The sequence below is a fragment of the Malus sylvestris genome, chromosome 10 (assembly GCF_916048215.2).
Source record: "Malus sylvestris chromosome 10, drMalSylv7.2, whole genome shotgun sequence".
NCBI classification, from domain to species: domain Eukaryota; kingdom Viridiplantae; phylum Streptophyta; class Magnoliopsida; order Rosales; family Rosaceae; genus Malus; species Malus sylvestris.
The window spans coordinates 39,817,390-39,842,411 of record NC_062269.1 but is presented as its reverse complement, the minus strand read 5'-3'; the positions used below and the strand labels follow the sequence as shown (position 1 = coordinate 39,842,411).

The window sequence follows — 25,022 nt, the reverse complement described above, 5'->3', positions numbered from 1 at the left end:
AAAACTAATAAGGTCTTAGTCAATGAACAGTAAAAACTAGGGACCGGATACTAATTTTTCCTTAATTAATTATGCTTGAAATACTAAGCTATGTTATATGCTAAAACGCTGGGTATCCCAACTTCGTAGAACTTGACAAATTAGCCATCACTGTATATAACAGGGGTTCAGTGGTAAAAACAATATCATTTTGAAAATTTTCAAACAAAGCACCCAATACTTTATCACTTTTTTTACAATTTCAATAACTAAATACTAAAGCTAAGTTTTTTATTTATTTTTAATTTTGATAAAACTAACACTAATATATTTTACAAACAAAATATTAATATGTATAAAATGATAAATAAAAAGGGCCAAGTAAGGGGCTAGTAAATTAAAATGAGAGCATCAATTAAAAAACCATGATTTTTTTTGGGCAAATAAGAACTTTGCTTCTTGAGCAGTAGCGTGTGCTCTTGGGACAACCGGTAATGTTAGGTACGAATCCATTTATACAAATTACAATTGGTAATGTTAGGTACCAGTCCATTTATACAAATTATAACTGGTAATATTAGGTAAATCAAATTTGCAAATCAAATGATGTGTTACCGATAAAAAATAAGCACATTAATCAACTTAAATAATAATTCAATAATCAGCAACCACATTATTTGATGTAAAAATTTAATTTGCCTAACATTAACCAATTGCAATATATGGTCAATAGTGATTTGTTTGAATAAAGATCACGTGCACGCAATCCATCCAGTGGAATAATGACTACGTAAATATTATTGGTACACAAGAAGCCCAAAACCGCTTCACCTTCTGAGGCTACGTAAATATTACATGCCACGTGCTATAGTGCATGGTTGCCCTGTACTAAATGACTACGTAGTATTCATCGTCAAACCCTTAAGGATCGCCAATGTGTACGGCCTGCCACCTGTGCAAAGAAAAGTAAAACCTAGAACACATTATAAAAGCAAAGCCTATACAACGTAGTATTCAGAGTCAAGTAACCATGGCTTCTATGTCAGCTCCACTCGTCACCTCCACCACAAGTATCATCCCCACAACTTCTCTCTTCCCTTTCTCCCAAAAGTATCACCGAATTTCCTTATTTGAAAACCCTAGGCATTCCAATTTACAAGCCGTCTCATGCAAAGCCACAAATAATAGTAGTGACCAAAACAAAAACCCTTCCACTAGCTCCAACGATCACGACCATGAAAACCCTTCTCCAGTAAACCTAGACAGAAGACATGTACTTATAGGTCTCGGAAGCCTGTACGGTGGAGTGGCTGGTCTTGGCAGCGACCCCTTCGCTGTTGCAAAGCCAGTGTCGCCGCCTGACCTAGCCAAATGCGGACCTGCGGACTTTCCAAGTGGAGCAGTCCCGACCAACTGTTGCCCGCCAACGTCCCAAAAAATCGTAGACTTCAAATTCCCCTCCCCTACCAAACTCCGCGTCAGGCCGGCAGCTCACACCGTGGATAAAGCCTACATCGAAAAATATTCAAAAGCCATCGAGCTCATGAAAGCCCTCCCGGACGACGATCCGCGTAGCTTCACCCAGCAAGCCGATATCCACTGTGCCTATTGCGACGGCGCGTACGACCAAGTCGGCTTCCCCAACCTCGAGCTCCAAATCCATCAATCCTGGCTTTTCTTCCCCTTCCATCGTTACTACCTATACTTCCACGAAAGAATCTTGGCCAAACTCATAGACGATCCGACGTTCGCGTTGCCGTTTTGGAACTGGGACGCGCCAGCTGGCATGCAACTCCCTGCCTTGTACGCTAACCCGGACTCTCCGCTTTACGACGAGCTCCGCGCTGCCAGCCATCAGCCGCCGACTCTCATCGATCTTGACTTCAACGGCACGGATGAAACAATGTCCAAGGATGCTCAAATCGACGCCAACCTCAAAATCATGTATAGGCAGATGGTTTCCAACTCCAAGAAACCGCTGTTGTTCTTTGGTTCGCCCTACAGGGCTGGCACTGAACCAGATCCAGGGGCCGGTTCAATCGAAACGACCCCACATGGTCCGGTTCATACATGGACCGGAGATAACACGCAACCTAATTTTGAAGACATGGGGAATTTTTACTCCGCTGCAAGGGATCCAATATTTTTTTCGCACCATTCGAATATAGATCGAATGTGGAATATTTGGAAAAGTATAGGGACTAAAAATAAAGATATTAACGATAAGGATTGGTTGGATACGGGGTTTTTGTTTTATGACGAGAATGCTGAGCTTGTTAGGGTCACGGTGAGGGACACTCTTGATAATAAAAAGCTAGGGTATACGTATGAAGATGTTGAGATTCCATGGCTCAAGTCTAGACCGACGCCACGTCGGACAAAGCTTGCGAGAAAGGCAAAGGCGGCTGGAGTGGCGAAGGCCGCTGAGACGACGTCATCAGGGAAGGTGGTGGCGGGTAAAGATTTTCCAATAAATTTGGAGACAAAGATAAGTACGGTGGTGTCAAGGCCGAAGCCGAAGAAGAGGAGCAAGAAGGAGAAAGAGGATGAGGAGGAGATACTGGTGATTCAGGGGATTGAGCTTGACAAAGATGTGGCTGTGAAGTTTGATGTGTATGTGAATGACGTGGACGATGAGGATGCGGCACCGAGTGGACCCGACAAGAGCGAGTTTGCTGGGAGTTTTGTGAGTGTGCCACATAAGCAGAAGGAAAAGAGCAAGAGTTGTTTAAGGTTGGGGTTAACGGACCTGTTGGAGGATTTGGGTGCTGAAGATGATGAGAGTGTGGTGGTGACTTTAGTGCCCAGGTACGGCGCTCAGGCTGTTAAGATCGGTAGCATCAAAATTGAGTTTCTTGCTTGAACAAACTGTGCTGAAACCTTTTCAGTTTCTAGTTAATGTGATCATTTTTTTCCTCAATCTATATTTTAAAATTATACCAAATTAAATTTGTAATGTTGCTAGCCACATAATCTTTCAACTACAATGTGAGCACATTCTCTCAGAAGCGACTTTACGTGCGACTTGCTAACATTTGAAGTTTTGATCACAAGAAAAATAGAATTATATCAGTGGACAAGACAATTTCAAAAGAGTAATGTTGGGTTGACTAAATTTGTAAACTAAATAATATGTCACCATAAGAAATAAGTCTGTTAATCAATACTTAAGTAATAGAGTAATGCTTGGGAGACTAAATTTGTATATTAAACCTTGGAAACTAAAGGACATGAAAGTTGATGATTGGTTATTACTTAAGCGTTGATAAACGTGCTTATTTTTATTGGTGACACATCATTTAGTTTGCAAATTTAGTCTCCTTAGTATTATCTTAAATTATAATCTAATTATCAACTTCTATGTCCTTTAGTTTACAAAATTTGATTAACATATCTACATGCCTTATGCATTTTGGGCCAAAAAGTGAGTACCCTTCACTCCGTGCCAACGTTTCACAGGCCTTATGAACATACAACACCGAGAAAAATGGTATTTTGTTTGTAAAATATATTAGTGTTAGTTTTATCAAAATTAAAAATAAATAAAAAACTTAGCTTTAGTATTTAGTTATTGAAATTGTAAAAAAAAGTGATAAAGTATTGGGTGCTTTGTTTGAAAATTTCAAAATGATATTGTTTTTACCACTGAACCCCTGTTATATACAGTGATGGCTAATTTGTCAAGTTCTACGAAGTTTGGATACCCAGCGTTTTAGCATATAACATAGTTTAGTATTACAAGCATAATTAATTAAAGGGTAAATTATATAGTAACCCCTCAGGTTTGATGTCTATTACAACCCCATACAACATCTTTAAAACATTTCACTTTCATACCTCAAGTACTATTTTCTTTAAAACATTTCACTTTCATACCTCAAGTACTATTTTATTTCAATATAATATATCTGTTAGATTTTTCATCCATTAATCCGTTAAATACTGACATGGCTACCACATTTGTGCCACGTGGCTGCCAAATGCGTGTCACGTGGCAAAAATAATAATTTTTAAATTTAAAAAAAAATGAATCTTCAACCCAAAAAAAAAAAAAAAAAAAAAACCCAAACCCAGATCCCATCAACCCCCCCCCCAAACGATTATCCCTTTCCCATATCCCCTATCCCACCCCCCAACCTCGCGACCTACCTCACTTAAGGCCCCCCTCCACACTACCTGCAACCCAGAAACGAAAAAAAACAAAAAACAAAAAACCCATCTCCCTTTCCCTGCAACCCAAATCCCATCTTCCCTAATGGGTATGGATTTAAGAAGTGGGGTGTGTAGAGGAGGGAAGAGGGTGGGTGCGGAGGATGGGTATGGTGGGTTTGGGAAAAACGGGAGGGGGGAAGAAAGGGGTGGGTTGCAAGGAAGGGGGGGTCGGGTAAGATGAAGATGGGTTTTTTTTTTAGATGGGTTTTTTTTTCTCTCTCTTCTTCTTCTTCTGGGTTGCAGGTTGTAGGTTGGGTTTTTTTTTGGGGGGGGGGGGCGGGAGGGAGGGAGGGAAGACGACGTGGGGTTTGGTTTTTTTTTTTTAATTTATTTAGAAGATTTAGGTTTTTTGAAAAAAAAAAAATTATTTTTTTTGCCACATGGCACAAATGTGGCAGCCACATCAGCATTTAACAGATTAATGGATGGAAAATCTAACGGATGTATTATATTAAAATAAAATAGTACTTGAGGTATGAAAGTGAAATGTGTTGATGCACAAAACCGGAGGTCTTGGAACAACGTAAATCCGACCGTGAATCTGCAAGTAATGTAAATAACACAAGATGTATCGTGGTTCACCCCAATGTTTGGGCTACGTCCACATTGATTATTGTATTTCTCTGAGAGGTGAAGGGGAGAGCTTTGAGAGAGCTTAGAGCTTAGGGGATGTGAGAAGGCTTAAGAATTGGCCTCCCTTATTTGTGAGGGTGATGAGTCCTTTTATAGAATAAAGGCTTCTCACTTATTACATATTTGCCCCTTTCTTTATTACATAATTACATTTAAGTCCCCCGAGTATTTGTACGAGGTCTAAATATGGAGGCCCTAAGTATGGTATAAACAGTAATCCCCCAAGTCTTCAGTCAAGAGAGTCTTTTGGCTGGAGACTTGAAATTCAGTCCATGTGTAAGCCGAAGTAACTAGATGTCGTCTAGAACTGATATTTGATATGCGGCGGTGCTCATTCTGAAATGATGCTCAACTAGAAGTAGCACATGTTGCGAAGCCACTCTGCTTGTGTTGCCTTGGTTGGCTTGACTTGTGGCGTTGAAGGTGAGGGAGTCCCTTTTATAGAATAAGGGCTCGCTCCTCATTACAAAGATGATGGGTTAGAGTTGGCGCTCACGGCGAGGCGGTTGCTCAGTTGGCGACGATGCTCTTTAATGATGGTGAGGGAGTCCCTTTTATAGAATAAGGGCTCGCTCCTCAATACATAAATAATGGGTGCTCTCTAATCAAAGTGAGTGAGTCCCTTTTATAGAATAAGGGCTCGCTCTTCAATACATAAATAATGGGCTAAGTCCCCCAAGTATTTTTTATGAGGCCCAGTTGAGGCCCAATATATGGTACATAATGTAGTCCCCCAAGTCTTCGGTCAATAGAGTCTGTTGGCTGGAGACTTCAAATTGAATCCATGTATGGGCCGAAGTGGCGGTTGTTCGGAGGCGGTATTTGTATACCCTGCACTGAAGCTTTGTAGGTGAAGCTTTGCAAGTGAAGCTTTGAAGCTGTAGCTCTGTAAATGAAGCTTTTGAAGCTAGAGCTTTTGTAAATGAAGCTTTTGAAGCTGGAGCTCTATAAATGAAGCTTTTGAAGCTAGAGCTTTTGTAAATGAAGCTTTTGAAGCTGATTGACATGAGTGATGCTCATGAATGTTTATGTTGATTGATATGAGTGATGCTCATGGATGTTGACATGAGTGATGCTCATGGATGTTGACATGAGTGATGCTCATGAATGTTAACATAACTGATGCTCATGAATGTTAACATGAGTGATGCTCATGAATGTTTATGTATGATTGATATGAGTAATGCTCATGAATGTTTATGTATGATTAACATGAGTAATGCTTATGTATAATTTGAAGTACTGGGCATACTTTTGATTACCTGGTTGGCGATAATAGCGGTGGGGTGCTGAATAATTTTTTGTAGTACTGGGCGTACTTTTGGTCACCTGGTTGGTGATAATAGCAGCAGGGTGCCGAATAATTTTTTGTAGTACTGGACGTCATTTTGGTCACTTGGTTGGTGTTATTTTGGGCTTATGGGGCTTCGCCTTCCACACAACATTCCGGCCCATTTATTTTGGGCTTTACCGTTTTTTTTTAATTACCCTCTGATGGGGTTTATATAGATGTCTCCAAAAGATATAAAAAAATAAATTACATCATTCAAAAATAAATCCGACCCTCTGCTCAATGGGTCACGCCCATAATTCTTTTTTTTTTCTGCATGCCATCACCACCGCAATTATGTCTGTTTCTTTTTATCTTCTTTTGTTTTCTGCTTTTGCTTTTACTTTCTCTTTTCTCTTTTGGCAGATAGCAGACAACGCCAAAGCGGAATAGTGAATTATTATGAGAACAAGAATCTTATCTTCTGCCTGGTTTTCCACTAGTGCTCGTGGTATTCGCAAGAGATTGGATCTAGGGGTAGGCGACTACCCCAGCACCTTGCCCTGATACGTAATAGCCTGATGTCCCACTGCCATCACCATACTGGAAGGTGTACGAACAATGGTTATTCTGTGTGGAACAAATAGAATCCGATTGAGATCCAAGACTGCACCTTCGATCTGAGAAAGAAATGAATTGTGATGTTGATGAACTTCTAGGAGGAGAAGCAGAGGATTTTTTACTGTGATGATCTTTGAATTCCAGATGAAACTGAATAGAATGCAGGTTGTGGAGCTTGATGTGGGCCCAGATCTGCTTGACATCTTCGGGGCGGGAGGATTCCTTGACACTGAGGAAGATTCCCAGAGCTTGAGGGATGAGAATCGGCTTCATAATCCCGATGGTAGGTTTGGGCTTGGTCGAAAGATCATTTCTGGCAGGGGAAAACATGTACCATACCTATTGCAGATCTTGCAGATTCTCTGCTTCTCCATGGAAGATGAAGAGCACCGAATCTCTATTTTCTCTCTCTCTCTAAAAACTTTTTCGTTATAGAGTGCCCTAATGGAAGTGGACGGGCAGTGACTATGCCATTTAGTGCCTCATCCAAGACAATAACTGATATGGTGGTCTTTATTGGCACTCCAAGTTTACTAAAAAGGGCAGCAAAAATAGTATTTACAGCACCCAAACTTGAAAGATCTAGCTCCAAGTAGTGGCTTTCTGTTTCAACAGCCTGAAAGCCGGTAGTGTCATACCGACGCCGTTTGTTTGGATCAAATAATATATTATAAGAAAACATGACCTCCTTGAAGATATCAGCTGTTTTAGGGTCATTAGCATTTTTGTCAGGATGGTACTTGAGAGCCATTTTCCGGTAAGCACTTTTGATTTCCTAGTCGGTGGAATTCCTATTGAGGCCGAGGACCGCATAAGGGTTTCGCCGAAGCTGTTTCTTAGCTTCCTGCTTCTCCGATTTTGATCGACTGCCCTGCATTTTCGAAATTGATGGTCGATTTCTTCACAAAACCCTAGAAATTGCCTCTCGATTACCTCCGAAACACCGAATTCACGACCCTTAGTTGAATTTTTTTTTTTCATTTCAAAAAAGTGGCGGAGGCAAATCAGCTGTCGCACAGCACCAGAGCATCAGGAAAACCTAGAAAACCAAGAGGCAGAAAGACTCCATGCACATCCAACCTGGAGCCTTGCAGGAGAAAGCAGAGAGAAAGAGACAAAAGAGATGGAAGGAGAAGCGATCTTGATGCATCGTCTGCGATTCCTTGGTGATTTGCTCGATCGGGACTCTGAATTCGTGGAAGTCCTTGCTGTTAAGCAAGAATCGCGATGAGTTGGAGAGCTTGGAAATCGAGGAGGAGAGATGGCCTTTGGTCAGGGCTTGGAGGGCGTCGAACTCCGTCGGCGGAGATTGGTGCACGGTCACGGCGTCTAGGCCTATGGCAGTTGTGTAAATAGGGGAGGTTCTGGGAGTCCAAGAAAGAAGAAGAAGCAGCGACCATAGATCTGGGAGTCCATGGCGCCTGAAAGATACGGCGAACAAGTCGGACTTGCTGCTGGGTAGCTAGCGGTGGTAATGTTGGTGCACGGGTTTTGGAGTGGGAGTGTTTGGAATGGGTTTTTTGTTTAGTTTCTATGTATTTTTTCAGAGAGGGTGAAAAGTGATGGTGTTTAAGGGATGAGTTTTGGAGCTTAGTGAATGCTTTTTCTAGAAAAACCCAGTGAGGTTTGTGGGTTTTTGCAGATTTTGCAGATTCGCGGTGGAGGTGAAAGAATGAAAGAGAATCGACATAACTTTTCGTATTGATTCCCACAGACGGCGCCAAATGTTGATGCACAAAACCGGAGGTCTTGGAACAACGTAAATCCGACCGTGAATCTGCAAGTAATGTAAATAACACAAGATGTATCGTGGTTCACCCCAATGTTTAGGCTACATCCACACTGATTATTGTATTTCTCTGAGAGGTGAGGGGGAGAGCTTTGAGAGAGCTTAGAGCTTAGGGGATGTAAGAAGGCTTAGGAATTGGCCTCCCTTATTTGTGAGGGTGAGAAGTCCTTTTATAGAATAAGGGCTCATCACTTATTACATATTTGCCCATTCCTTTATTACATAATTACATTTAAGTCCCCCGAGTATTTGTACGAGGTCTACATACGGAGGCCCTAAGTATGGTACAAACAAAATGTTTTAAAGATGTTGTATGGGGTTGTAATAGACCTCAAACTTGAGGGGTTACTATGTAATTTACCCTTAATTAAAATAAAGGCAAATGAAGAGGATGGTTGAACTTGTTAAGTTTCTTAAGTGTGTCTAATTTAAGTGTGTTGTTAATAAACATTTATTATGGAGGCAGAGAAAGGGAAGGTGTGGCATAGAAAGAGAAGAGAGAGATGTGTAATAGGGAAAGTTAATTCTTTACACTTTTAGGATTACAACTCTAATAGGAAAATATCTAGTCTAAAAGATATGGTAGAATCCCATAAGGATACCCTAGATATGTTAGGATTTACACAATCATATTTCTATTCCAATAGGACTGCAACACATTTGTATTTTTTTTATAATTTTTTTTATAATTTGTTGGCATTTTCAATTTTTGTTAACATTGAAAATATAACGGTTCAGATGAAAAACCTATGGAAATCCAACAGCCTTCAAGACGTTGGGCTGTGCTGAAGGAGGCTGGGCTGTCACGTGGGTGGCCCATAAAGATCCTGCGATTCACCCATTCGCCATTTTTTCCACCGCTGGAGCACCAAAATTCGGTCAAAAGGCAGGGGTTCCAATTGCAAGGGCAATTTGGCCTCCGCTTTGTTTTTTCTCTCTTTTTAGCTTTTGCAGTAATATTGAAGTAATCACTCCAATTTTATCCAAACTTTTGTTGTCCGTCAATTTTTATCAAAACTATTGGTTAATTTACATATTCAGACTAACCTTCTCATTATTTTTAGTATTTTTATCATAAATAATATCTGAAATAGTCACATTTTATTCAACAACCACTCAATTAAAAATTAATTAGTGTTGTTTCTAAACCATTACATCAAGCTTTTGTAGATACACATCAATATTGTAGCGATCTGAGGCATTGTTTTGGTGACAGTAGTACTTTCTACTCCTTGGATTTGGTGAATCGGAAAAGAAAAGAGTTACGAGTAAAAGTCCCTCGCATTGTTTTAGGGAAATGAAGATGATGATCTTTTGTTTTTGTTTTTAATGATTAATCCACGCAGCAACATATAATTAGATTGTTGGGATCTACTCAAGTTCCATATCACACACTAACATAAAATTTGACAAACGAAACGAAATATGTGCTCTCAAAATCAAAATGAGGGCACTGCTCCAAGAACAGGAAGGGCACCTTGTCGAGGTCGCCATCCGCCGTGAGGGAAAACCGGAAGAAGTTGGACAACAATGATGACATCGATTTGCGGCACCCATATCAGGACATCACACTGTGAAATAAATATTGAAATAAATACTCAAAACTCCTGGAAAGTCCTCGGGACATCAAACTTTCATCTCCTTCAAACATTTCATTTTACTAAGTTTTATGTTTGAAGGGAGGGAAAAAAAGAAGAGAGAGAATCCTACTCCTTATTCCTGAATATATTCAGGAATAGCTATTGAATAAAGAGAGAATGGAGGGGGATCGAAAGAGGAGGGAAGAGAATTCTAGTTCCAAACATAAAAAGGACCACAACTTTTAAATTATCAGCACAATCATCACCTGATTGAAGAGACCATTCACTGTGAAACATATCGTCAATCAGTCTATCTATATCTATTTATATACCACAGTTTTAGAGTAAGATTCTCTCACCTCCTATTACCATCCCCTTCCATCCATTCATCTCATACTCTTTTTTTGTTGTCTTATTCTCTATATAAAAAATTTCAAAACAAGATGTATACGTGACGTAATCGTAACCGTTTAAATAAGAGGGGATAGAAGAAAAGAGAGATTAGGAGAGGAGAGAATCCTACTCCCACATTTTTCTTCTTCATAAACAAAAGAGAGGTTCTAGATTACTTGACTCTATGCCTCATTTTTTTCATCAAGTATTTGTGATAAGTGGGTTCATTTTCAAGTATTTTAGTTTTTTTGTCAAAATTGAGAAAACACTGAAAATCAAACATTAATATGAAAAATTAAAAAATCAACATATAATTATTTAGAAATCGCAATAGAAAAGAAAAAAAAATGGAGGTTTGTGATGAAAAATCTTTTATACCAAGTAATTTAGTATCCTTATGCATGAAGATAATCAATTCGTTCGTTACGGTCATACTCTTTTTGAATTTTTGAACACATTCTCCATAGGGCCTTCTTATATGTTCCTTCTCCAAGCTCGGGTTATGGAAGAAGTAAAAGAAGGAACCGAAAAGAAAGTATTGGTAACAACCGATTTCATTACGAGACAACTCTTGATATTCATATCAATCTATTATGTGCCTTTGCATCTAGCATTAGACAATAACTGTCATAGCTTTACCATATTTTTTGTTTCATTTCTTCTGAAACAATCACACACACTATTTTATTATGTGTCTACTACTAGGAATTCAATACGTAATCTTAACATTCAATAGTTATTCCTAAATAATTTCATTTTTCAAATGATCAACCATTTCATTTTACCAAGTTCAATCAAAGTTAGTCAGATTAGTCAACATTTATATATTTTGATGCAACAACAAGATGTTATTTGTAACAAGTGATTTTGTTAGTTGGTTAATTGGTCACAAGTTAATGTTCGGTTTAGTTTAGTTTTTCTCTCGATTTTTTGCGATTCGGTTTTTTCAATTCTCTTTAGGTTCGGTTCGGTTTTGTTTTTTTATTTATACTTGAATTTTATTTTATTTTAAATCTGGAAACACCAAGAACAACACAAGCACATAGTCAATCAAACAACTATCCTTCTCCACAAATCATAGTAATAATTACATTCATTTAGCTGAAATGCAAATAACTAACAAACTCACAAAAATCAAATAAAAACTACAAATTGCTTACTCTTTTTCTTTGGGTTTCACTCGAAAAGTGTCGGTAAAATTTAGGGTTTGCAAGAACGCAACTGAAATCTGAAACGGAGGCCTTGTGGCCTATGGGCTGCTATTGAGTTCCAGTACAGAGAACCTTGCTTAATCTCGATCACGGTACAAAGTATCAAGTACCTTTAGCACTGTATTCTGGTATGATTGGTAGAACCAAATTAAAAGCTAACATCAATAACAACTACCAGAGACAAAAGCTCTTATCAATGCTTTGGAAACATTTATGTATCTCCAGGTGTAATGATATAATTAGTTGGAAACTTAAAAGAAAAATGGTGATTTCGTATCAAATCAATAAAAAGTTACAATATTGACAATATATTAGCAATTTTTATATTAATTATGAATAAGTCAATCATGTAGAACCAAATTAAAAGCTAACATCAACAACAACTACCATAGACAGAAGCTCTAATCAATGCTTAGGAAACACAGTCCTGTATCTCTAGGTGTATTGATATAATTGGTTGGAAATTTAAAAGAAAAATGGTGATTTTGTATAAAATTGATAAAAAGTTACAATATTGACAATATATTTGACACACCTCGACCGAGATCAAGGTATGCTGGCCGTCACGTGAGAGTGACGTAGCCATGTGCACAGTGCGGAAGCAATAATGATAAGAAATATATGAATAATTAAAAACCGAATTTATTAGAGTGCACTACTAAACAGGAAGTGTTAGGAGTAAGATACAAAAGTAAATACTCCTAATCAGAGCATAGAAAGTCTAGGTGCAATCCAGTAGGACAAGTACTAATTATACAGTACCATAAAATGTCTTACAATTATTTAGATAAGTCAGAACCGTCGAAGTCCTCACACCCAGCAACTGCAAACTTACTTAAAACATGAAGGGGCGCAAAATAGAAAACGTGAGTGGGAAAAAACAAATGTTTTACAAAACCATTTCATTTATCAATATATCTAACCCCTCGCTGTAAACATGTATAATTTTTCCCAGAATCAAGATATAAGCATATACATAAATATATATGTAAATATATCAATTCAAATCATGCTTCACATAATCATATTCATATGTATGCCATGCCAAGATATAACAGAGTAAGCAACTCAGGTAAGAGTAATTTCATAGAAATATAACATGTTAGCCGGAACCCCTGTAGTAGTCTGTACGGCTGAATTCATAGCTCAAAAGTCAATCTAGCCGAAGTCACTACAATGACCTATACGGCAATATACTGCACAAGAGTCGGAACCAAATGAAAAGGTCTATACGACAATAATGGGTGTTGTTGATGCACAAAATCAGTGAGGACTTTGGTACAACAAAAAGTGTTAAGTTTGTGACCTTCACTAGATTGCTCCGGTCACTAGTGTTGATAAGTATGTAAATGGATAAAGACAGGGAAGCAAACACAAGATGTACGTGGTTCACCCAGATTGGCTATGTCCACGGAGTAGAGGAGTTCTTATTAATTGTGAAGGGTTTACACAAGTACATAGGTTCAAGCTCTCCTTTAGTGAGTACTAGTGACTAATTTAGTACAAATGACATTAGGAAATATTGTGAGAGAATGATCTCTATTTATAGAAGAGAGTTTCTAGTTTCATTCTGACATTGACACGTGTCGTGTTGTGATTGGCTTATGATATTGACACATGTCGCGCTGTGATTGGCCTCCTGGTTTGAGGGAAACTCTTCTGGGTCCTTGACGGTATAACGTTGACCGGTGCTCAATAGTTTCAAGATTGGTCAAGTATGGTAAAAACAGGTGTAATATAATTATGCTCAATACTACTCTCACATAATAGCTGGGCGATAAATCGCTAGTCACCTATAAGTCGGAACCATAATAAAGGTCTGTACGACAAGACTTTGCACCTAAATTGGATCCAATATAAGCATATGGTGCGGGAGGTGACATTATATACTGGCATGTGCCATCACTGGCGGAGCTACACCCAAGGCTACAGTGGGCTGTAGCCTAGGGAGGATTTTAATAAACTGTTGGTATAATAGTTTATATATGAGTTTGTTGTTGCTTATTGTATGTCCACCTAAATCCTGCCAAAATTATTAGTTAATGTGTTGCTTAATTTATAAATAATACTTTTATTACCTTATATTATTTTATTATTTTTAGGCTAAAAGTAAAAATGGTAAATTAATACATAATTAGGTTTCTCCTATTCTCCATGCTTTTTACCTATTCGTTCAAAACAAAAAAATGAAACCATCTACCCTAAGAAAAGAAAAACTATGAATCACCATCAAATTATTTTCTAATGAAATTCAACACTAGGTATGCTCTTCATGTCTTCATTTAACCTATTTCTTGATTCAATTGTTAGGTTAATTTTTTTTTAGTCCTTGAATTTGTCTATTAGGGTTAAAGATTATGGGAATAGTCCATGTTTCATGGTTTTTGTATTTGTAACTAATAAAAAGGGCTCAACAACAATATTGATTCTAATAATAACAAAAGATTTCAATTTCATTCCATATATCTACAGCACGACTTGAATTGGTATCCCCTAACCTTTTTTTCTTTTGGGTACTTGTTATCAACAAAAGTGATAATATTTGGTCTCTTTCTATTACTTTTTTGTATGCATGTTTTATTTGTGTAAAAATTAGTTGGAAAGTAATTAATAAACTTGTTTGGATTAGTACTTCATGTTCCTACTTTTATGCAGATTACTACATAATTTTATGTAGGCAAAAAAAAAAAAATCATAAGATTATATGCTAATAATTTTAGTTAGCCCACCCAAGAAAAATTTTCTGGCTCCGCTATTATGTGCCATAACTCTGGCTAAATCACAATCACCCTAAGTGCAGTTTTATGAGCTCAACGTTATTCTATCACATATCACATCATCGATAATTCACATAATCAAACATAACTCACATGAGCTTACCTGAGCGTCCACATCACCACAATTATATATAATGCATCATATACGAAATATAAATTCATATGCATGGCATTTAAGGCATACTTTCATTTAAACACATATTTCTGGGAAAATATCAAGTATATAAATATATACTGAAAACCAAAAGCCCACTCACTGGTATGTCGAAGGGTCGTAGCCCCCGAGTCGCCTTTGAATACGCTCGTACTCGTGATAAGTCTCACCTATATGCGAATTAACTATAAAAACGTTATTTTAGAGCACATACAAAAAACTAGCTAATAACTCTCATACAATGCTCAATTTTTGTATTTGAATATACCACAGTGACCTACACAACCTCAGGATCATCCCCAAATTTTTAGAATATTTTTCTGACCCTCACGCGCCACCATGCGCCGGCAAGGGCACGGCCCTACGCGCCCCCACGCACGGCCATGTGACAAGCATACTGATGGCGTCAGTCAACGTCGTCAGGAATATTCTAGGGAATATTCTGTTAAAACCCAATGGTAACTGTTAAAGATGACTGACGGCATGAGCATATTCCGTCAACCTTGACAGAATATACTCCTTTCTTCTCCGGTGAGTCATCGGTCGCCGACGACTTCGCCGATTTCTGGGTAAAACTTTAAATCGCTTATTCTTCTTCTTTTCTTCACCATTTTTTATGAAATTGGTACCAAAATGAAGCTAATAACATGTAGAATCACTTTATATAAGTTTCAAGGCTTAAAATCTACTATTTTTTCCCTGAGAAAGCTCGATAGTTCGGCTTACCTAGATATACGTCGATCTCAGCCCTCCGACGTCCAATTCCTTCCAACGAAGTACCCCGAGACTCGTGAGGACCTCCTTAAGCTTCCTATAAGCTTCAAATTCCCTGAAACACAAGATTTTACGTATGCATGAACAGTGCACAAAGTCGGAGCTAGGGTTTCCACGTGAAATCAAAGGTTTCCTTACCTGAAAATGGTACCTTTGAATTCGTATGGTTCTCACGAACACAATGGTGATCTTAAAACCTTCGATCTACAAGGTTTAAGAGGGTTTATGGGTTGGTCCGTACGAAGAAGGGAGAGAGAGAGTGAGAGTCTGCGAGAGAGAGGGCACGAGAAGGAAAGAGAAATAAGATAGGTGTGTGTATGGTCCAAAAGCCACCAATCAAAACTAAGAAAAGTCTTAGTTGTAATTGGGTCACCAATCTAAAACAATTTAACCCAATAATAACTCACACACATCATTTAACATCTGAGGGTAATTCCGTCATTCTACGTCATCGAGAATAATCTTCCGGGACGGGATGTGACAATATCAGCAATATTTATGTTAATTATGAATAGGTCAATCATGTATTTAATACTTAAATGTATTTAAAATAAACACCTTATCAATGTTTTCTGAACTGTGCTCGGTTTTTCTCCTTCGCTTTGGTTCTGTCCCATTGGATTTTTCAAGCAAGATTTTATCAAGGCAACTATCATTAACTGTGAACATAATTTATCATTGAGACACGAACATCCAAAGGGGAGTGTCGTGGAAAAAAATGTAGATATCTTTATACGTTGTATGGTAGTAAACCAGCATAAACACCATAAATATGTAGAAACGCTCTTGCGGTACCTTTGGATGATAACTCATGTATTTGTTGCCCTATGTAAAGATGGCTAATGATAATGGAAGACTAATTTTCTCATCCCAATCTCTCCTGTCTCTCTTATTCTCTTTTCTCTATATTTTATTTCCAACAAGTTGTGTTTTTTTTTTTAGTATTGTTAAGCAACCCAATAGATTTTAATAGTAGTCTTTGTTTTTTTCTTTTATATTTTTAATCAATTTCAGTTGCTTATCAGTTCTAGCAAATTGAGCTCTTTTACAGCAATTTTTTTTCTTTAAATAAAATTATTATTATTAAAAAGAGTGAGAAAATTCGAAATTGTTACAATAATTTAAAAAAATAGGAGTTTCAAATCATGAAGATAGAGGGAGTTAACAACATTTTAGGGGGGGGTGTAGTCAAACTAAGATTTTAAAGGATTTTAAAAGTGATAGATTTGATAGGATTTAAGATGATTAAACTCTTACAAAATTCATATGGATTTTAAAGAATTTGAATGGATTGCAGGGGATTGTGGGGGAAGGATTTGAAATCCTAGGGGGTGAGGTTTGATTCTTTTTAGTTTTGGTTATACATGGTATGCTTTCAAATCCCACAAAATCCACAACTTTTCAAAATCCTTTAAAATCTTAATTTTTTTAATACACTTAGATTTGGATGGATTCTAAAATCCTTTAAAATTTTTTAATTGACTACACCTAGATTTGAATAGATTCTAAAATCTTTTAATTGACTACACCTAGATTTTAATGGATTCTAAAATCCTTTAAAATCTTTTAATTGACTACACTATAATTTTAAAGTCTTTTAAAATCCTCTCAAATCCAAGTTTGACTACACCCCCTAAAGATTTTAAGGAAAACTAATGAAAAAAGCTTGAAAACTTTGAGTTTTAACTAGGGGTGGGCAAACGGGTACAGGAACCGCGGGTAGGGACGGGTAATTCAAGTTCGGGGCAGGTACAGGACGGGTCCAATATTTCTAAACACAAAACGGGGCGAGGTTATTCGGGTATATGAAATTATTGGGGCGGGGCGGGTCTTAAAATAGAAGGGAACGGGCCCCCGGCCCGACCCGTTTCTTTTCCTCATCCCTAGTCTTTTCTATCTCTCTTCCCCGACACTTTTCATTTCACTCAAACCCGGCCCATTTCTTTTCCTCATCAGTCATCCCTAGTCTTTTCAATCTCTCTTCCCTAACTCCTTTCATTTCACTCATACCTCGAGACCTCCTCTTAACTCGCTCCCAGCCTCCCACTGTCCCAGCTCCGTACGCCGCCATCATCATCGTCAGACCTCCATCTCTCCTTATTTACTCATGTCTTCCTCGCTGCGTCTGCCGCCATGTCTCACTCTCTGTGACGAACTCAAAGGGACGGACGAAGTTGAACAACTCGAAACGATGCCTCTTCTGTCTGAATTAGACCCATATTTGCAGCGCACAACTCTGCTCATAGTCATCTTCAGTTTTAAGGTATTACGTTTTAGGGATTTAGGATTGAAAATTAAATTAGGGTTTTCTAGATTTAGGGATTTTGTTGGGTTCTTGAACCTTGACCTCTGTTATGTTCCAATTTCAAATATATATTGAATTGAATTTGAATCGACTGTGTTTGAAACTTCTATTGAATTAAATTGAATTTGAGCAAGAGAATAGGCAGATGTGGGTTGGGCAATGTCGAATCTCATTGTGGGTGGTGAGGTGGGCATGGGCGGAGACAGCATTGACTGGCAATGGTACGGGCGGTGCTATTAAGTTGCAGAAGAATACGAAGGAGGGGGTGTGGACATGGGTGGATATCGCAAGCTCAATTGAATTTTTTTCTGGTTTTGTTTGTGATTAATTGCTTGTATATGATAGTTATTGATGGATCTTGACATGCCCATTTGATTGTTATTGGCAATGCTAGTTTGATTGTATCAAATTCAAACCGATTGAATTGTATCCCAGAAAAAAAAATCAATAAAGGAACTGTGGACCCGGCCCGAACCAGCCCATTTCAACCGAGCCAGGTTAGGTTCGGTTCCTATATTAGAAAATGTTGTTCCCGGCCCGTTTCTCTTAAGCCCGGATCCAATTCGGTCACTTCAAAATTGGGCCCAGCCTGGCCCGGGCCCACCCCTAGTTTTAACGATAAGGACAAAATAAAGGGTAATGTGAATAGTACCATGTTTGACTTTTTAGTGTAAAAATGTAATTTTTCGTTAAAATAAAATTTTAATGGATTCTAAAATCCTTAATTAAGAAATTAGGCTTAAGCTCAACTCATCTTTGCAACGCCGGTTCCACTTCACATCAACAGGCAATGTTTTCTCCTCAACAAATAGTATTCTTTTATGAGACAGACTAATGAGGGTAATATATATAATTAATAATAATACTTGTGTTCCCTTTGTGAGTGAATGCGCATATTTTACCATTCTCTAATAATGTATCTTTATTATATAAATTTATATCATGTGGATATCTTCCTATAAAAAAGTTATTCAAATTGGAAATCCTTCAGTCATCAAAATATATAAAAAAAATGGGCGATCTCATCGTAAATATGTTAGTTACTCACACTATAACTTTGTTTATTCCCTCACGTAGGAAACGCAATAATTATCCTCTAATTAATTCTTCTTGAGAGTAGAATTTTTATTGTTGGTTTTTCACAACCTTCGGACCTAAAGCTGATATGGACCTCTCATTGTTTTTTGGGTTGCCGTTCTTATTTTGCTTGGTCCTTTTACCTTTTCTATAGTTGTTTATCTAGTTCTTTTGAGCCTTGTACTAATTTTTAATGTAATAAAAATCATCTTCGTGATAAAAAAAATAAAAAATCATTATTCCTCGTATGAACATGCGATGTAACACACTTTCATGGAACAACAGATGATAAAGACGATATCCAAATTTTCTCTGTGTTCTTTGGACTTTCCCAACCAAATAAATAATAACCAATAAACAAATAAATAAGAGTTTAACTTCAAACATTGAGAAGCGAAATTCCAACACTACGAGCCTAACTTTTGTCTTCATCATCATCATAGACTAGTCTCCTATCCATCAACTCCTCTTTTTTTTTACTAGATTGTAGCTCACTTTCAAAAGAGTTACGTAAAGTATTTAGGCACCATAAAAGAAAATTAAACGACAACGATTGACATAACATTAGTAGTTATTATGGTCTAAAATATTCATAATATCCTAATATTTTTATTGAAATTTTCGTGTTTTTAGACTACCGATATTTCCAATATCATCGATATTTTAGACCTTACTAAGTCACTCACGTATCTTACCATGCAATGTGTAAAGTGTAAAATATTGTACTAATTCATTATATATAAATGAGTATAGTGTGTTTAAACTTCTTTCATTAATTACTACATATTTTCTACACTCACAATGTTTGTCAGCTCGCTATATAATCAACTTAAATCAATTATATCTATCATGCAATGCATTTCCTTCCAATTTTTTGTGATAAACTAATAGATAATTGACTAAATAAACATCCTGCAAAGTTTCAATAAAAATTTTCAAGTTTTTCTTACAATTTCCGTAGTTTTTATTCAATTTTATCGATATCGTAATATCCCGATATTTCCATCAAAATTTCCGTATTTTTAGACTACCGATATTTCCGATATCATCGATATTTTATACCTTGATAGTTATACATTTTATCGGCCTCATTTTTATGCAACTTATACACTAAATTATTGTCAAAATGTACATATAAAGTAGCTGATCAACGATGAGATTTTAGGCAACCATTTTCTTCTACGAAGTCAAAGGTTGTAGAGGTGGCCATGTGCACTACATACGTAAATCAACTAGGGACTTGGATCCTCCCTTAAGCTCAAGGAGAGGATCCTCCTGACCAAATGACTTGGGTCGTTGGATGAAAATCTAACGATTACAAACAAACGATCTCTTTAAAGTTATAATATTTATAACCGTTAGATTTTTATCCAACGATCAAAGATCATTGGTCAGAAGATCCTCTCATTGGGCTCAGAGAGGACCCAAGTGCATCAACCAGAACTATTGCTATTATAACAATTCATGAAATCAATTAAACAATAATTTTCCTTCTGGCAGGCATGTTAGTTATTTCTTATTTGGCCAATTGCCTAGTGGATTTGGTAGATTTAACCTCTCCACCACAAACACATTTAAAAATTTCCAGAAATCCGTAACGTAAAATTTAAAAATAAATATTAATAACAGCAAGTTCTTTTCACCGACCGTGACCGAGATCTGTCACATATCCAAAATGTCACCTCCTTATCGCAAAAACCAAATTTGACTTAGGATAAATACCGTATACAAATTAAACGCGTTTATCTAGCTTTTGCGTAAAGAGGCAACCCAACACTAAACTAAGAAAACGTTGGGTTGACAAAGATACCATGAAGAATAAAGGGGTTATGCAATCCACTTTGCAAGATAATCAAAGTTTCCCGTTGTAGACTTGTCTTAACCCAACACTAAACTAAGAAAACGTTGCTTTCCCGTTGCAACATGGAACAACATTAAACAATATTAAACAATATTAAATAACATTAAATAACATAAAAATTATACAACATAAAAAAAACATTTAACAACATAAAACTTAAAATGCGTACTTCATGCTTCTTGTGGCCCAAAGATGTGCAACAAGATCCTGATGTAGGTACTTGTTTGTGGCACGAGAGCGTATCAAACTAACCGTTGGATTTGAATTTTTTTTGTTTTCGGCCAAAAATTTTTAAATTTAAAAGTTGAAGATGGTAAGAAATATGATCCTACACTGTTCATTAAAATATTAATTTCTTGAATGACTAGAAGGCTAAAACAAGTCTTCCTTCGATTGGAGATGGCCTAAGGAGAGACTAGAGATAGAAAGATTCCTATACTTAGCTGTGAGAGTTTCCTATATATGATTTTCATTAACAAGATTGAAATGATTTCAGAGAGAAGATCAAGTATGGTTATTTTATTTTGTAGAGTGTAGACATTATAGCTATACATTCATAATAACATGAGTAATGTTATATTTATCACATTTGTACTCTTTCTCTGATAAAGGTAGGGTTCATCAACACATGTGGGTTCTATTTACCCATCAACACATGCGGATCTCATTTTTATTAGAAAAATAGTACAAATATGGTACGGAAAATATGATAAGATCGCAATTTTGTAATAACATATATACTCAACTATTTATATACCGACCCATCTCCCTTTAGTGTAGATAATATCGTTTGTTCAAAAAAATGTTGAACTTGTCATAATCATTGAATCCATTTACCATGAACAAACGGCAGTTTACTAAACTTGCCCTCAGAGTATATATAAAGGGGTGTGCTATCCACACACCCCTTTTTACTTCTCACACACCCCTTGTTAATTTATGTCCGTTGATCTTCTTCATTTCATCCAATCCGACGGCCGAAAATTAGAAGGGTGTGTGAGAAGTAAAAAGGGGTGTGTGGATATCACACCCCTATATAAAAGGTGAATCACAATCTATTGCATTAATATAAGGAAACAATTTATAGGGTTTGACGGGTGACTTAATATGCTATATGGCACAATGAAAATTAAGTTCACACTTTATCCCAAATAAGGTGTTGCACCTTTAATTTATGGATGCTGGTTTGACGTGTGACCGAAATAATCAAATTGTAGCCATTAATCATTTTACAAGTAATAATATGTAGTTTTTACTGTTTACGATTCACACAACAATCTGCTAGGAAGTGGAAAATGCAGTACTTGTCCCTCTCACAGAAGTCATGAATAATTATCAAAGTCAAAGATAAAGAAAAACCACACAATTTACAAGAGGAAAGAAAATGAAGGGATAAAGAAAGTAAGAAAGGAATACCTCTATGGGAGGACTCTTATTTGCTTCAGATGCCTACAATATTCATCATATAAACACTGATTAAGTAGTCATCGAAAACCAAAACAAATGTCGAACATAGGGTGAAAAACAGAAAGAATAACCGCAGCTCATCATACCAATAGAGATAGAACTGCCCGATGCCCAAGTATGACTGAAAAATGGCAATCCAAACATGGCGCCTTCTAGCTCATCAAACTGTCATAACCTAGGTTCCACCAAAAAGATACATGTCACCTAGTTACTTGTAAAATAAAAATCTGTTTCAAAATAGTGGAAAATATTATTAACATTGTTCAAAGTCCACATTGTTGTACCTACCAAGAAACAAGAAGGATTGTATCTTATCATGAAAAAGAACATAGGTACCTTTTCAATTGTTATTGTACAAAAATGAGAGACCACTTCCGAACTTCAATCAATTTCTGCCCACTTTTAAATGCCTTGACATACTTAAGCCTATTTCTTTGAGCTTCAGTTTTGGCTTCTGATGCCTTTAAATTTCTGTAAAGATTCTTACGAAGTTTTACAAACTCACTTCTATACAACCATTTGTCAGTATACATACCATGTTTCTTTGAGCTTCAGTCTTTGCGACACCAAAAACCCCCAAATAGACCCAGAATTTTGCAATGTGCAGGGAATATACAAAAATAAAAAACCCTCCTATCCATCTAAAACAAAATCAGAACCCAAACCACAATCAAAATCCGTAAAATTAATTTACCCAACCCCTAAACTAATCATTCTAACAAATATTATAGTATCGATTGCGGGAGAATTTGAGAAGATACCTAGAGATGGCAGAGAGAGATGAAAGGAAGAGCGTTTCCTCTGATAGGGGTTCCGTGAAAGCATCTGTTGACCAGAAAAGAAAAGGCAAAAAACCCCAAATTACATATCAAGCAAATATAGATAGATCGAACCTTGAAAATTGAAATTTCAAACAAGAGAAAGGTTATAAACTTACAACGATCTGGGTGTTGGTAACTGGGTTTGGATTTGGGTTTCTGATAAGAGAGAGAATCGTATGAGGAACCGATAGAGGAACTGCACCGGCAACAGAGAGCAACTGATATGGTGGAGAATAGAGATGGGCAAAATATCCCGGTTATCCGCCAATTTAAAGTTCACAGTTACGGTTATGCGTAATCGTTTAGATGAACAAACGGTTATAGGTATAACCGTCTATCCGTTAAATTTAATTGAACGGTTATGGGTACTACCCGTGGTTATAACGGGTATTTATTGGTTATGGGTATTATCCGCGGTTATAACAGGTATTCATTTACCCATTTAATTTCATATATGTAAAATTTATAATATTTTTAACAGTTATAACGCGTTTTTGTATTTAATGCCAAACTTTTCGTATACAAAAATTTTGAAGCACAAGAAGCCAACAAGGAGAAAGATCAAAGAGCTTACTTGAAGCTTATGATTTATCTTGCGGTTAATAGAAAGTACTGGTATTAGTGGAGAAAAATGTTTGTTTTTAGAAGCTTTATTTTGTAATCATATGGATTATAATTAAAGACTTGCTTGGGTGTAGTAAAAAAATATCGTTTGTAAACTATTATTTCAATTATTAGAATTGTATGATGACCTAAATGATTAAAATAGAGAAATGCATGCTAAAATGTACCTATAACAGTGTTTAATTGTCAGATTTTTTTTTTTTTTTTGTAATTTTCAAGTTGTTAAAAAAAACATGCAGAGAGGTGAAAAAATGGATTAAAAAATGATAAACGGGTTCAAAATGGGTAAACGGGTAAATGATTATGGTTAAATAGGTAAACGGTTATGGGTAAATGGGTATACGGTTATGGGTATGAGTATAACCGTTTATGCAATTACCCAACGGGTAAACGGCTATGTGAGTATGAACATAAATTGTTATGGGTAAATAACCGCGGTTACCCGCCCACTATAACCATTGCACATCCCTAATATAGAACATACGAGAATAGCTGCTTGGATGGTCAATCCAAGAAGAGAAAATCTTGCCACAATCACGGTACTTGAAAAAAAAAAACAATTTTAAAGGAGGGAAACAATCGCGCCTTTTTTTTAATAGACTCTGTCGACGATATTCTTGACAAATAGTCGGGTGAGCTTATTTTTCACAACATTTTATTTAGGACTAGGTTCGGTTGGCAAACCGTGTCAAATTTCTTGTGCCACTTGCCAGCCACATATACATAATTACCAAAAATCAGTTACCGTTAGCCAACCATCTTCTTGCGGTTGCCAAAAATCGGTTCAACCAAAATGATTGGCTGGTTCGTTTGGTAAATGGCACAACCGGTGGTTTCCACTTCTTCCTCGCTATCTTCCAGTTCCAAGGGCTCAATTTGATTTTCAGATTGGGATGCTTGTTCGGTTGCATTGTGTGGTTCATTTTGGGTTAATCCATGTTGTGCACTAGCAATTAATTGGCTAGACTCCATCATCCTAAACATAAGCAACACATATACATTCAAAATCATATATATGTACGTGTATATATAGTATTAGTAATCATCATGCTATCAATTTTGTTAACAATATTTTCTATATTGATTATGGCATGAATCATATACATATACATATATTTTTTAAACCCTAAAACTAAGGAGTTATTTATTTTCTAAGCCCTAAAATTGAGGAGTCAAGCATGTAAAAAAATACTTAAAATATCTAAATAGAAAAAGAAAAAAAAAAAAAAAAAAATATATATATATATATATATATATATATATATATCAGTAGGTATGGCATACCGTCGACATACAAAATCAATTACCAAAGCCATGCCATTAATTGTCGGTCCGGTAAAATGCCAACCGATTATGAAAAAATGCCAAAACTATACCATACCATTTTGAGCCAACCGGTATGGTTCGGTCGGTAAATCGGCTTATGGCAAAATTTCTAACCCCTAATTTTATTTGTCGCCTTAAACCTATTGGT

The 25,022-nt window shown here is 36.7% G+C and overlaps 1 protein-coding gene, 1 long non-coding RNA gene and 2 pseudogenes across 10 annotated transcripts; 2 read left to right on the top strand and 2 right to left on the bottom strand.

Moving 5' to 3' along the window:
* The first annotated feature begins 989 nt into the window (after nt 1-989).
* Nucleotides 990-2,987, top strand: LOC126587657 (polyphenol oxidase, chloroplastic-like). The gene has a single exon (XM_050252745.1). It carries the CDS (start codon nt 1,010-1,012, stop codon nt 2,840-2,842), a length of 1,833 nt encoding a protein of 610 aa, XP_050108702.1. The 5' UTR covers nt 990-1,009; the 3' UTR covers nt 2,843-2,987.
* A 4,045-nt stretch (nt 2,988-7,032) lies between these two features.
* Nucleotides 7,033-7,815, bottom strand: LOC126587661 (chaperone protein dnaJ 16-like; annotated as a pseudogene).
* A 3,009-nt stretch (nt 7,816-10,824) lies between these two features.
* Nucleotides 10,825-11,391, top strand: LOC126584559 (uncharacterized mitochondrial protein AtMg00370-like; annotated as a pseudogene).
* Nucleotides 11,392-11,520: 129 nt separating this feature from the next.
* LOC126587665 (uncharacterized) lies at nt 11,521-23,198 on the bottom strand. 9 transcript variants are annotated; one of them, XR_007611142.1, is made up of 6 exons: nt 23,041-23,198; nt 22,440-22,928; nt 22,190-22,278; nt 14,723-22,085; nt 12,466-12,522; nt 11,521-11,813 (listed from the first exon to the last, which is right to left on the bottom strand). It is a non-coding gene; the product is annotated as an uncharacterized LOC126587665 (long non-coding RNA). The 9 variants fall into 9 exon arrangements; XR_007611144.1 differs by having other exon boundaries at nt 11,521-12,522; nt 14,723-14,804; nt 15,346-22,085; XR_007611143.1 differs by having other exon boundaries at nt 11,521-12,522; nt 14,723-14,789; nt 15,346-22,085.
* Nucleotides 23,199-25,022: the final 1,824 nt, after the last annotated feature.

Bases quoted from the DNA above. Each gene is read 5' to 3' on its own strand.
- LOC126587657 (XM_050252745.1), top strand. From the start codon at position 1,010: ATGGCTTCTATGTCAGCTCCACTCGTCACCTCCACCACAAGTATCATC.